The 15,417-nt window shown below is 39.7% G+C and overlaps 1 protein-coding gene across 1 annotated transcript in view; it reads left to right on the forward strand.

Annotated features, from left to right (window-relative positions):
- The window catches only part of rasa2 (RAS p21 protein activator 2), a 38,614-nt gene that overhangs the window by 1,839 nt on the left and 21,358 nt on the right, over positions 1-15,417 (forward strand). The window contains exons 2-5 of the mRNA XM_085795425.1: positions 2,362-2,485; positions 8,351-8,454; positions 8,553-8,647; positions 10,798-10,874. Coding sequence (XP_085651551.1) covers positions 2,362-2,485; positions 8,351-8,454; positions 8,553-8,647; positions 10,798-10,874 — 400 coding nt within the window. The remainder of the gene's footprint in view (positions 1-2,361; positions 2,486-8,350; positions 8,455-8,552; positions 8,648-10,797; positions 10,875-15,417) is intronic.

Below are 15,417 nucleotides of genomic sequence, written 5' to 3' on the forward strand. Positions count from 1 at the left end.
AGTGGTGAGTTAGTTTTGTTGCCCCGCAGCAGCGAATACTCTATTTTGCAAGGTATTAGTTGGTAATATACTAATACAATAGTCATGCAACGTAAAAACAGTCCAAATCGGAAACATTGGCTTCAGAGTCAAATGTCTTCACAAGCCAGTTTCCTCATCCTCATTCACAGGCTGGGCTGGTCCAGTGGAGTACCTGCCAAGAGCCTGTGCGCCTATTTGAATGTGTAATTGTGTGTTGTGTTTTTCTTGAATGACTGAAGTCCAAGATGTGTATCTCAGGTTTCAGCCATTACCAACATTAAGAGATTCAAATTACACAAGCTGCACTCATTCCCATGATACCGTATTTAGGGTGTTACATATGTCAGCAAGGGCTGGCTCAAATCGTGGCAAATTTGATTACTGTCACGTTTAACATGCACCCATTAGTTAACATCTGCTAGATGACTCTCTCCAGTGTGGGTGATTGAGGTCATTGATCATGGTTAGATTTACATTTGCCACAATGGCATTGCTTCATCTTAATGGGGAAAGTACATTTAGTGTGGTCAGTCTTCAGAAGAAATTAGTTTTTAATAGACTCACTGTCAATATTATTGTTGTAGTAATAATAATATTTTATTATCATTTTTATTGTTTCACATGTTTTAGACTTTTGACAAAACATAGGTTATGCACATGGGGTACATTTTATGTTTCTAAACCAGGCGTAGGCCATGTCCTAACTAGCTATAATTGTGACTTAACTGTATATACATGTACTGTAAGGTGAAAATAGGTTAACTAGTACAAAGGGCTTGTGCATAGGCACACAATAGGAAGACAAATGTCAGTTTCACTACTATGAATTAATGAGAAAACGGTTAGCAGAACAAAATAGAGGAACTATCATGGCATGTAACTCACTTTGCAGTCTTACGAAACTCCATTCTTCCTCGTTCACACTTTGTCCTTTTTCCATTAGCCTACATCAATGGAGGTGGCATTCTGTGAAGATGTATTTCTAGCAGTGTTTAGATGGCCAGTGCGCTGAGGTATTTTCAGTTGTTTGCTTCAGAATGAAATGAGGAAAAAAGACCAGCTGTTAAAATAGCCAAGCAGCCCTCAGCTAAAGACAGGTAATATTCAGGCATGCTCCCTGACCTTTAGGTTATGGTTTTCACAGGATGGCATACTTCTGTTTCAGTGGAAATGTTTTTGAAGAGATAAGTTGCTTGGTCAAACTGTATTGAATGTGTTTGTGCCTGCGTGCTCGTGTGTCATAGTCCCTTCAGGTCATACTCGTCTAAGCTTAGTGACAACTTGGCTGTTTTAAGTGACAATTCCTAAGATTAGCCAAACATCCTTATTAATAGCCCGTTTAAAAAGCTGATCCCACTGGTGGCCTTTCTTAATTAGGTCCCCGCCTGGGCTCAGGGTACCAATCCGAAGCCACAGGATCAATTTAGACTACTGTCATTGCCCCTGTAATCCACTAGTCTAAATCTGACTCATTGTGAAGTTATTGATAGTGCTCTGTTTGAGTGACTGCTCTTTAGCTGCTCTGACAATTCAGGTTCAACTTGTGTAGCTTTGATTTGGTGCATTTTTTTTATGCACGTGTTGCACAAAACTTCATGGCATGTAATCTGCGTCTGCCTGCTATGCAATGTAATGTAAGTGTGTGCGCAAGTGGTGTGTGTGTGTGTTACAAAGGTGTTTGTCATTTGTGAATCAGCGCTGTACCGTCGCCATTGTTTATGCTGAGGAAGTCAATGTTTCATGTTTTTAACCACATGAGCCTCAAGTCTACTTCAGCTACATCCGCTCTGCAGCGTTTACCCTGGCAACTGGCAAGAAAGAGAGCCCCGATGTGAACACGAGGGTGATAAATCTAAAGGCATATTTTTAAGGTGTACTGTATGTAGTCATGTGTGATCACATATTGAGCTCGTATAGAGGCGTCTTCAGGGAAGTTGACCCTCACTTTCGTTCAGGGACAGTTTAAGGTTAAAAGTAGGATAATTGTATTTTTAGTGTAGGACTACCACTTGTGTTGCATTAGCAGAGTTCAAGCTCTAAATACTTACAGCCTCTTGAAGGGATATTGTAGTTTATTTCTCTGTATTACACGTGTAATTGATCCACCAAAGACACTGTACAGTACATGCCACAAGAGCGCTTGTGTCTTTGAAATTAATTGATAATTGTAGTCAGTTAGTGAGTTTTTATTATCGAAGTGTCATGCACAAAAGGTGCCCAGCCCTCATGGGCTTACAAGACACGTAGGACATGAATACAGGAGCCTTACAACAACAAAAAGAAAAAGAGTATAGTAATGAGTTGAGATAGTAATGACGTTCCTCTCTCTCTGTGCTGCAGGTGAAGCGAAGAATCTGGGTCCAGTCTCGGGCCCAAATCGACAAAGGGATCTCTGTACGTTTAGCACCATAAGCTTGGATCAGGAGGAGGTGTTTCGCACCAAGGTGTTTGACAAAAGCGTCAGGTAAGCAGGATAACCCCTTAACCTCTAACATGCGTGGAGTGAAATTTCATGTTGATTCCCATTCCAAAACCCATTTTCTCCTTGTTTTATTTCCAGCTAGGCTAGGCCGCTTCCAGCTCTCACTCAGGTGTTCAGTTATGTTAACAATACAGTAAAAGGTCAACTGTCAAACATAACATTTTTAATACAGTTCATAAATATTAAGGTACACTATGTGTTCACTTTGGTTATATGAGATGCCATGGCACTACATATTCATTTAGTGGAGCATTAACTTTGTTATTCTTTGTTCTGATGTTGAGCATGGACTAGCTGTCTTGCTCTGTTTTTACAGTATTTACATATTGACTTACCGGTATCATAAATTTAATATCATTATTTTAATGAGGAGTGCTCTCCACATCTCCCTTTTTCCCAGATTGTAATATGGCCCACTGGCTTATATTAAAAGTTAGTAAATAGAAAGCGTAGTGAAAAGGTAGATGGACATGCTTAGGGTAATCAATAAGTGACAAGTTCATGTGATGGAAACAACCAGCTATGTGAGAGGTGCCAAAAAATCTTCCATTTACTTCATGGTAGGAGCTGCACTTAAAGTAGTATCCGAAAATGCTTCAGACATCATGCTGTGTAGGTACACATACACAACATGTTTTGCTACATGGGGTTTTATCATGACAAGTCATCACACTCACCAAATTCAAACACCCTTCTGTTTATATGGGTGGAAGTTTTGAGTGCAGTTTCTTATTTGTTCCGTTTCCACTTCAAGTAAATCTTTGAACATAATGGTGAATATTTTGCAGCATGGTTCCCAGTGTGTGACCTACAATCGGTTATTCAGTTTGTGTCTGTTGGAACCCGGGAGGTCATTAAAGGGATAGTTCACCCTAGAATGATATTTCGCTCATTATCTACTCACCCTCATGTTGACTAAGGGCTGGAAGAAGTTTCAGAGTCCACCGTCCCTTCTCTGAGTTACAGGGGGTCTTGGCGTAGCAGTGCATGTCCATATAACGGTTGCAAAGGGACACCAGAGCTCTTCGTAAAAAAACACACACACAAAAACATCCAAATACCTCCATGATGCTCGTATGTAATGTCCGTCTTGTGCTGAAGCCCCAAATTGCGTAATTGTCCCGAAAAAAATTAAATAAGTCTATATTTTAAGCTTGTTTGTAGCGGAAGCTTCTCGAAGCTCCTCTTCCTGGTCCGTCCAAATCTCGCGTGATTTGCGCCGGCGTCAGTGCGGTTACTGCGAATCACGCGAGATTTGGACGGACCAGGAAGAGGAGCTTCGAGAAGCTTCCGCTACAAACAAGCTTAAAATACAGACTTATTTAATTTTTTTCGGGACAATTACGCAATTTGGGGCTTCACGAGCATCATGGAGGTATTTGGATGTTTTTTTGTGTGTGTTTTTTTACGAAGAGCTCTGGTGTCCCTTTGCAACCGTTATATGGACATGCACTGCTACGCCAAGACCCCCTGTAACTCAGAGAAGGGACGGTGGACTCTGAAACTTCTTCCAGCCCTTAGTCAACATGAGGGTGAGTAGATAATGAGCGAAATATCATTCTAGGGTGAACTATCCCTTTAAGTCCTTAGTTATTTGTTTCAGCTCTATAAATATGAATGTAAAGTGATGTTAATCAGTTATGTAGTAGTTAAGTGCTGTAGCTGTGAAACTGTCATGACAGATTTTTTTTTATGTATATCTCTTTGTATGTGTGTGTGTTTATACAGTCTATACAAGCATTGTCTGTAGTATTACATTACATTACGGTGGTTTTGTAATTGACCTGGGCACATAATATTCTTCTGGATGTAAGACACAGCTTACTCAGATATCTTGCTGAGAAAAATCTCTCATGTGGAAACAATTACACTAAACTGTGTAGCCTTTTTGTTTGTTGTAGGCCTATCATGGGAAAAATATCCGGTTTGAAATGCAGTCATTTGATTACATCTTATAAGTGTCAATGCAGGGCTCAGAGTTGTGTGTGTGTCTGTGCGTGTGTGCGTGAGCTGGGAAACATGAATTGACTTTGACTGAAATGAAAACTCCAATGCCCACAAGTTGGTTTAGAGAAAGGTGTGGGACATTGGCAGTCAGGAAACCTTTTTAGGTTTCTATATCTACATAATTGCACATCTCACTGTAAACATGGGCCTGCCTTCTCTAGGTATTTCACAACAGCTTTTTTTTCTCTCTCTCTCTCTCCTGATTCGGGTGCCGTCAAAAGGATTTTATAGTCTCTGAGGAAGTGTGTCCTCCCACGCTCTCCCCCTGTCTTTCTCTCTGTGTCACTCTCAACTACCTTAGCCTCTCTTTAGCACATCTTAATAGTCACTCAAATTTGACCCACTGTTTGTATGATGGCACTTGACTCATGTGTGTTCTTTGGGCTCCTGTTTCTAATGGTTTAAATGCTGTATGGGAGCTCTAATTGCAGCTAATCCCAAGGATAAAGCAGGCATGTACAAACAGCTGTGGTCAAGTGCCTCTACCTAGCATACTCACATTATTTAGACGTTAGGATGACAACAGAAGGGAAGGGAAGGTAGTATAGTGGGTGTATCTTTGAGTGTGTACAGAATAGGGAGGTTACAAGTGCACAATTGCATTTGATGCTGAGGAGTGTGTGTGGGTGTACACTGGATGTGTTGGCCAAACCCAGTGCGAGAAGTGTCAGAAAAGATATTTCACCATCCAAGATGCATAAATTGTAGCGGGAAAGCATCAGTGCAGAGATTAAAAAGCTATAGGACCAGGTTCCCTCAATACTTGCAGTGAATATTTATATTTACATATTCCTGTTTTCGAGTCTAGTTTCCTGATCCTGAATCAGTTTTTGAACAGGGATAATAAATTGAACAATAAAGAACAACTCATTCAAAGCACATGACCCACAAGCTCCAGTAGTGTCTGACAAGTGAACACATGTCTGAATGTCACTTGTAGGTAATTGTTGTTCCTGAAAAGCTAGTGTGTGTGTGTGTACACCAAGCACGTGTCTCCCAAGTTGTTGATATGCCTGTTTAATTATTTTTTCCCCAAATGAACAGACGAGACACCAAACTCCGAAACTGTTAATATACCTTAAGACGATGAGGTGAGAACCTTTAAGACGGGGATTGCAGTTTTACTTGAACATATGAACAGTTAAGTAGCACTGCTCAGTCTGTTTGGGACAGTTGGTCCATCTGCAGGCAGCACGTACATCGAGGTAGTGCTTAACCTACAATTGGCTATGTCAGATCAAGCTGTCTTGCTTACGGTCCTGGTCATGAGGTAGCTATGTTGGCAGGACCGAGTGGCACAGATGCTCGGGCCCTCTGTGTTTCTGCCCACTCCTGCAGGGCAGTCGGTGTCACAAGAACGCAGGAGGAGGAGATATAACCACTTTGCAGCGAGGCTGTTGGTTGGGTTATACAGTATTGTAGCAGTAGTTCACGGGCTTCTTCCGGGTGTTCAGTCCCGTTCTGTTTCCCTACAAGGTTAGATGGACTGGAAACTCTAAATATGCTCATACGTGTGAATGTGTTTGTTGTCTGTTGATGTGTGTCAGCCGTGCAGTGGATGAGCAACCTGTCCAGGCAGGGTGTGATGATGTGAATATAATCATCAAATGATTCAGCTGAAAGTCGGTATGATAACACACGGGGGAAAGGCCTCATTTTATTTCCAGAAGGCTGAATTTTTTTTTTCCTTCCTGTATACAATAATGATTTTTTATATGCGATTGCAGATTGTGATGACACATTACACATCTGTAAAGTAAAAGGAAGACTAGTGCAATAGTGGCCTGTGCAGGCTGTTTATACTTTTTGTGCAATGATTCTGTTTTATTTTTTTAAACAACCAATATATTATTACTAAGGCAGGATTTAGCTTGAAGCAAATGCTCAACTTCAGTGATTTATTATTTTATGATTGGTTAAACTTAATATACTGTCTGAAACATACCAGGAATTGCTGTAAAATACGGCTGTGATGTGCTAACAAAAATGTTAATAAACCTATGATGCAGATAAAGTGTATAATGTGATAATGTAACTGGTGCTAAACATAAATTTACAACCTTATCATTTTGTTGGGTCATTGTTCAACTGTGAAAAAGGTACTATGTATTAAACTTTAAAAACCTAAATCTACCCTCCTTCATTATTTGTATAGGTATTTTCTTTTTATGTTCTTATTATCTAGAGATAGCCTATATCTATTTCAATTTACTCTTTTGCTTTGGTGTACACGGTAGGACTGCTTAAGGAAAGGAAAAGAAAGGTTGTGGAGAGCATGGAAGGCAAAAGTGACAGATTTAAACCTACGACATGGCAAGAACATTTCCCTCAACCCTGATGAGTCATAAGGGCACCCTGTGTTGTCCACCTTCTGCTCAGGCAGCTCGTTTCCCAGTAAACGAACAAATCCTATGTTTGAGATTTGCACAAATATGATAATGTTATTATGTCAAGGCTGGAGCACTACATATGGTCTATATAATCTAGGGCCTTAAATACAACACTGTATCACAGTAATTGCATCACATGTACATTACATGAAGAATTTAAATTAATGAGCACATGGTTTTACAGTGTAAGTTACAGTGTTGTCTATATGACTATTTATTTTGGCCTTGATAGTTGCAGTAATGTCAGGTCTTTACTGACTGAAAGAAAGTTATTTTAATTTTTTTTGTTTGTTTTTGCTTTCTTTGTCGTATGTGATGTGACATATCTTCTTAAAGCAGAAGTAAGTGATATATTTTTGTTAATATAAGTCTTAAATAGTTATATCTTCCGACAGCAATCACTTACATAGAGTGTTTGGACTGAAACACGGGTCTCTCAGTCCCTCTGCTCTGCTCTGAGCCGAAGAGAAAACATTTATCGTATCCTACAGTTTTTATCCAATGAGGAGAGAGAACGGCATGCAGGGCTGTGTGTGCAGCCAAGGAACGCCGTGAATGTGGCGACGTAGGGACGAGGACTGTTATGGTGCGTTCAAGGAAACTCGTATTTTTCCGACCGTGAAGTGGTACCAGTTCGATCTGGTACGAGTTCACCGGTCGGAAGTTACGAGTGGCCGTTATAGTGACTTTCACCGGTAAAACAGGTCGGAAAAACACGAGTGGGTTGCCTGAAACGCTACAAAGTCGTACATGTAAGTTGTGACTTGAAGCTGTAATTTACGATTTCAAAAGCCTGCCTGGAACGCAGCATTAGCGAAAACGACCGGACCACTTACTTCTGCTTTAAGTATATTTTTGGGGCTTTTTTTTTTAATCACACTGTATTTATATAGATTTAAAGATTTAAGTTTTGTCATAAGTTCCACTGTAAAAATGAAAAACAAAGCATAGCAGCAGTCATGGACAGAAGAACGCTTGTTAAAAAACCTCTGATACATCATTTACAAACACTGTTATGAAAAATACACTGTTACTCATACATGGACGACCTTTTGACCAACCTTTTGAATTACTGATATCCTATATTATTATTATTATTATTTTTTTTTTCCATTTTTGGGACTTTTTTGCCTTTAATAGAAAGCACAGTCGAGAGACAGGAAATAGGGAAGCAGAGAGGGGGGAATGACATGCAGGAAAGGGCCGCTTGATGAGGTATTCGAACCGGGGCCGTCTGCAGTGAGGACTGTAGCCTCAAAACATGGGGTGGCTGCTCTACCAACTGAGCTACCACCCCATTCATCAAATTGTTTGTGTCACAACTTCTTTAACATAATCAGGCTCTAGGAACTAATCTTATCACAGTTTATCACACATTCTCACACACTACTCCTCCTCCTAGAAAGATGCAACTGTGTTTGTTAATTTAAATCTCTGCCTCTATTTGCAGCCCTTTTTATGGAGAGGACTTCTACTTTGAGATCCCACGTCCATTTCAGTGTTTATCCTTCTATGTTTATGCCAAGAGTGTTTTCCAAAGGGATCTACCTGTTGGTAAGTAGCATTAAAAAAGGCACCTACATAAGCACATTTTCTCATGTGTATGGATGAGTAGTAGTTTAATGTGTGTGTTTAATGTGTGTTTTTTCAAGGCAAGGTGTCAATTCGGAAGGATGACCTGTGTAAATACAGTGGGAAGGAGCACTGGTTTAGCCTTCAGCCAGTAGATCCTAACTCAGAGGTCCAGGTAATTTCTCAGGAGATATTAAAATCTCTCTTTTAATTTACATCACATCTTATCCTGAAACTTATCTTGGTTCTGACTTTGACTTGCCTGTGCTTTGAAGTTGACACGGTAATGAGACTGCGTCACTGACCTCTGGCTCAGGGAATGCATGCTTTCACAACTTTCAGCACCCCAACATAATAAACAGGAAATCCACTTGCATGTGGTCTGACATTTGCATACAGATAAAATCATTTCAAATTTAAAATAAGGTTCATAGTCTCTGTCCAAACTGTCCTGTTTTTACATTTTACTAGCCGAAACAAGACAGGCTCAACACCTCAGCACAGTCTGGTTGCAGAAAAATGAAATGCAGTATTAGCAAGACTCAGGTTTTGAATGCTTTTGCCAAACCTGAATGTAAAATACTCCTGGAATTTCCTAACTTCTCATTTAACAGGATTGCAGTACAACCATTTGCAAACTACAAACACTTTACTGTGTTATCTTGAAAATATGACAAACTGGAAGATTAGATTTAGACACCAAATACAATTTTGTGGCATTGTTTGGTCATCACTTTTTCTGGCACCTAAAGAATTTAAATGTGACCAAAACCAATGAAAGCGCTCTTCCGCAGGGCTTTGATATCGTGTTTGTCTGATAAAATTCATAAAGTATTATCTCCAGGTGTCTGTTTTTTTATTATAATGCAAATGTAACTGGTGAGTTGGTGTGACTGCATGCAAGATGGTTACTTATAATTTGCATACTGCCTGAATTCAGGTAGTCATTGTTTTATACCACCTGTGTGTCAACTGCCCAAAAGGCCAAGAGGCAATACTGTGTGGAAGTCGGTACTCGGTGAAGTTTCCAAAGTTGACGACCAATATCACTGTCTCTCTCAATTATGTGATAAATAAATTTGCTGTTAGAAGTTGTTTTTCCCCCCTTTCAGCATTTTATTGATGATTTCTTCAGGGGTGTGTTTCTAATTCTTATCACACAGGACATGTATGTGGGTTGTTCTATTTGAACAGATAGTTTCTGTGGTCTGATTGCTTTGGGTGAAACTACAGCACCACTACCACTTCTGTGCTGCTGCTGCTTCTGCTGCTGCTGCTGCTGTAGCTAACGTATTGACTCTAGCTGCCATTAGCCCACGCCAGACTATTCTGGGTATGTGCTGCTACACTGATTCACTCACAAGTAGACACTTTCAACTGCACAGTTACATTAGTGAGCAATAGAGGTGTGATTGCAAAGCCTCTCTGGCTTGGTTTTCAAGTCAAACAGGAGCTGTGCATGGATCCTGTGAGCGGTGTTCATCCTATCCTACTGAACTTTCCATTTTAATTTAAAAGCAATTGCAATCATAAGACAAACATTACACATTTTTGACCACATCCATGAGCCAAAAGTGAGGATAGGGAGTTGTTATGGGAGTGTTTATTTGCTGATGATATTGGTTCATTCAGATCCTTGCAAATTGGTTAGTATTATATTGGCTAAAAGGCCTATCTTGCATAAAAAAACTACTCGCCATCTCAGCCAAGTGCTGAACTGCAGAGATGGAGTGCGAGTGTGTGGGCGTTTTGTTTAGCTCTCTCTCTCTCTCTCTCTCTCTCTTGCTCTGTATCTCTTTCTCTCACTCTCTGACACTTCCGAAGGCAAGACCGGCAGCCTTTACCACATCCGACCCCGTAAAGATCCTTTTTGAGTGATGACAAAATTCACAGCTGTTGTGGCAGCTTGTAACACATGGTACCACCATTAACTTAAAACAGTATGAAACATGAGGTGGAGCTACAGTAGGCCACACGTCTGGGATGAGGACCAGAGAATAATAATACTTTCACTGGATTTTAAAAAATGCAGTGCATTTTTGCTTGGCCCATCAAAATGTGACATTTTGCTTGTCATCAGTGAAGTAAAAAAAAACAAAAAAGCATTAGGTTTAGTGGTTAGATGAGCTGAGGGATTTGGCATCTGGTCATTTTCTCAGAAGCACATACTACAGCCCACACTTATCTTGTTTTACAGCCCACGTGTGAGCATGCGATTCAGCTTGAAACTTTTGACTTTTGTGCCCTGCTGTAAGACTGAGGTCTCGTAACTTGAATAATTTGTAACTTCCCAGCAGTGACTCTCCTCTCCTCCGTCTTCAACAGGGTAAGGTTCACCTTGAGATGCGATTGAATGAAGTGATCACAGAAAACGGCTCAATAGGTCAGCAATTACTAGTCCGGTGAGTATCAAGGTTCCTCTGTTACCACGCAAGTGTGATCTCATTCAGTCTGTTGTCTCACAAACCGGAAAAGTTTGCAGGGAGCTTGACATCATGGTAGAATTTTTTAAAGTTGAGAATTGAACTGAATGAACTCAGATTTAATCCTGTTTCAAGTTTATTTATACAGAAAGCAAAGGCTGGAAAACTGGAAATCAAAGAGACAAGATTAGACACAAGACACCGCTATATTATAATGGATAATCATGGGTAAAAAAAATTTATAAACTCATGATTATGAAAAGAATTGAGTATTGACACACAACAGATCACTGTCTTGAACAGACAAAGGGGTTTGGGGGGCTTTGTCCACACTATTTCCAAAAACAAACAAAGTGTGTATTGGTGCATTGTCAACACTCTTCCTCTCCTCCAGGCCAGTGAAAATAAGATTGAGCTGTACACATATCTTAGGAGTCTCTGGAAAATGACAACTAACGCACAACTTGTGGTGCGTGCAAAGTGGACATTTCTCTCAACAGGCCTGACAAAGGTACATGAGAGAGAAATAAGAAATCCGTCAAAACTGTTATCAAAGCGCTGCCCCCATTGATAATTATAATAATAATAAACTTTATTTACTATATAGCACCTTTCAAAACAAATGTTACAAAATGCTGTACAACAAAGTGACAACCAAAACAATTAAATAAGGTAAATTTAGAGATAGAATTTACCTCTAGGGTTGCTAAAAACTCTAAAGACACAAAATTTATCTCAAATTTTTTGACAAAAAAGGCAGCTTGGAGACTGGTCTGTATTTGTGATGTAAGGAAGGATCTACCCTAGGTTTTTTCAGAAGAGAGGTTACACATCCAACCAGTAGTCAGTGAGCTGTTAGAAATAGAAAGCAAGCTGGGTCCAACAACAGAATCAAATACTTGAGTTAAAAACCTAGATTGAATCACATCAAAGCGGCAAGTTGACACTAGTGTGTGAGACAACATCTAAAAGTTCAGGTAGAGTTGTTGGGTGAAACTGGTTTAAAATGTTGATATTATATCTTTCTCACAATCTTAGTTCTACGCAGTTTGCTTTTGGTTTTGTGTGTGTCACAGTATTTCTTTATCGATGGCCTCTATGGCCCAGCTCAGCAACTGACATCAAAATATTTGCCAGATAAATGACACAGTAGGATCAAAAGAAAGCGCTCATTGAAGGGTTTAGGTGGAGCACATGTGCGCACAAGTGTATGTGTGCGTATGTCAGACCTGCTGCTGTTTACGTGTGATGTTTTGCACCCCCCCATTCATACTTGAAGAGCAGGCTAATGAGGAGGAAGTGATGGCATCTGAGCAGGAAGCCTGTGCTTCTCACACTGCAACCGCTGTGGTTTTCTGCTGCCGTCATTCACTGTGTCACTCAGATTGTTTGCCTAAGCTGTAACAGTCAACTGTGAGCTTTCACCATATGTGCACACGTTCAGTCATCTGTGTCTGCATGGCACCCTGCTGCAGTGTGATTAGTCACCAGAGATTGACAGAGATGGGAATGAGTTTAAGAGAGCAAGATGCAAAGGAGAGACTACAGGGAATATCGTCATGGCACCCTGGAAGATGATACACAAACATCCTGACATTCGCTCTCTGTGTGGCTTCTCCCTCCGGCATCACTTAGTGCTGGGCTGAATTCATTCTTATTCTCTGGTGGCTCCTGCTTAGCAGCCACATCCTGTTTAGAGTGCCGAAAGTGTCTGTTTGTTGTCACCTGGAACACCTGTGAAAATAGCAGTGCTCCCTCTGTGACACGAGGCAAACATGGGGGCAGAGCGCTCCTTCTAAATGAAGACTGTAACACCCGGCTATCAGTGCCGCACGGTGCTGTTTTTATGTCGGTGACACTCTGCTTTGCTCTCCACCTCCATGTCTGTTTGGAAACCGAGCACCGTTCTTAAATAGTGATCTTGACAACTGATGCCAGATAAGCAAGACCGAGGGCTGATAAACTGGACCGAACTGAAATAGAGAAAATTATTTTGAATGGCAACCAGATTCATAGAAATATGTTAGACGTCTGTTCTGTGTCCAGTGCTGCTCCCAGGCATCACAACCAATATTTTTCTACCACAAAGAGCATCTCTACGAATCAATAATTAGAACTTATGATTGATCAAGTAAGTTTAAATAAAAAGTTTGGTCAGTCAAGTCAACATTGTACAATCACAGTATCTAAATAAGCAAAACATTTAATAACTAGCTTTACTAACAATTGAATTATATTTTAATTTTTTTTTTTATATTATACTGTATTTTAATCCTGGTAAGCCCAATTTTAAGTTCGGTGTAAAGTTTTTATTAGTATTTATTTTTATTTATTTATTTATTTTTGTCTGCATACTACTTTGAATTAAATAGGGCCCTTCCTTATTTCTACTTGCATAACATTGCAATCTGAGTCTTTGATTTAAGACCTTTTCATGGTGTCGTTACATTGTGTGTGTGCGTTTGTATGTCTGTCTGTAAGTGTGTGTTCTGTCTATTCTTGTTCTTGCTCCCCACTCTCACTTTATCTCCCCCACTCAAACTTTTTTCACCTGAACTGTCATTTTTTCCATAAGATACAATTGATTTAGTGAAGGGACTGAAGATTATTCACCTAAACATTCGGAGTCTTGTCTCAAAAATTGATTTATTAAGAGCCTGGGTTACTCTTCATAAACCAAACATCATTACTATTTCTGAGACATGGCTTCATGATAACATCACAGATGATGAGATAGAAATTGAAAATTTTGTGTTATATAGAGCTGATAGGTCCTCTAGAGGTGGAGGCGTGGCAACCTATGTCGCATCAAATTTAGTTTCTTGCCATATCAGTCCTACTGTTGAGCCAGTAAATTTTGAATGTCTTTTCATCAATATAATTTTTCATGAAAACAAACGGTTAACAATTGGTAATATTTACAGGCCTCCCTCTGCTCCTGCTGATTCTACCATGTGCATTTTATCTACCATTAATTCTCTTGGGAGCCATAATGAATTAATTATTCTGGGTGACTTCAACAGCAACTGGCTTCATCGCTCCTCTCATATGGACAGAAACTTATTTGATAGTGTACATCTCACACAACTTATTAATGAACCCACTAGAGTTGACCTTAGATCCTCATCTCTGCTTGACTGGATCCTTGTCTCTAATCCTGACAGAATAGCTAAGTCTGGAGTCATGTCTGATTGTTTAAGTGACCATTCTATTATATTCTGTGTCTGGAAAATAAAAGTTCCACGCTCTCCTCCTAAATTTATTACATTTAGACAATGTAAACATATTAATGAAGATAATTTCATCCATGATTTGATTACTATTAATTGGGATAGATTTAAGTTAATTCCTTACGTTGAGGAAGCATGGAACTTCTTTTACTCCGAAATAAACTCCGTTATTGAGAAACATGCTCCGATGAAGACTGTCAGAGTCAAAGGTATGCACCTTCCTTGGATTAGTTCAGAACTCCTTAATCTTTTTAAGCAGAGGGATAAAGCATGGGCTAAATATCGTGCATCTAAGGACTCTACCGACTGGGACACTTACAGATCACTTAGGAATGAATGTACAGTCAAAACCAGGAACGCAAAGTCTAATTATTACAAGGAAAGCCTGTCACAAAATTTTCACAATCCAAGACAGTTCTGGAAACGACTGAACCTCGTTCTCAACAGAAATAACAAAAATGTTCTATCCCAGATTCATTTTAATAATGAAACTATCTCTGACCCATCACTTATTCCTCATGCCTTTAATTGTCATTTTTCTTCCATCTGTAATTCCTTTCACTTTGATTCCTATTGGACTGCCAGCCCCTCATTTAGTACCTTCTCTGACCATTCATTTTCCTTTAAAAAGATCTTGCCCAACGATGTTTTTCTTGCTTTACGTCAATTGAGAGATAACACTAGTGCTGGTCCTGATGGCCTTGAAGCTAAATTTGTTAAACTTGCTGCACATGTCCTGATGTATCCCCTTGCTGACCTGTTTAATTTGTCTCTGTCCACCTGTTCAATCCCCTCGATCTGGAAATGTGCCAAGGTCACTCCCGTTTTTAAAGGAGGTGATCCATCTAATGTAAATAATTATCGCCCTATCTCTATTATTTGCACAATTGCAAAAACTTTTGAAAAGCTTATTTTTAACCAGCTGTCGCAGTACTTAAACTCAAATAATATTCTATCACCTTTTCAGTCAGGATTCAGACAAAATTTTTCCACTACCACTGCCTTGTTGAAATTTACAAATGATGTGTTCACCTCCTTTGATAAGGGTAATCTTACTGGTGCAATTTTCATTGATTTATCTAAGGCATTTGATCTGGTTGACCACTATTTGCTACTTGACAAACTCTTTGCAATTGGTCTTGATCAAAATGCTCTTCTCTGGTTTAATGCTTATCTCCATGGTCGTCGTCAATGTGTTGTTTTTCAATGTCATCAGTCTGACTTTTTAACTATCGATAAGGGTGTTCCACAAGGCTCCATACTGGGACCGCTTCTTTTTTCTGTATTTATTA

Source organism: Trachurus japonicus, chromosome 13 (genome assembly GCF_045865225.1).
Source record: "Trachurus japonicus isolate A0001 chromosome 13, Traja_1.0".
NCBI lineage: Eukaryota > Metazoa > Chordata > Actinopteri > Carangiformes > Carangidae > Trachurus > Trachurus japonicus.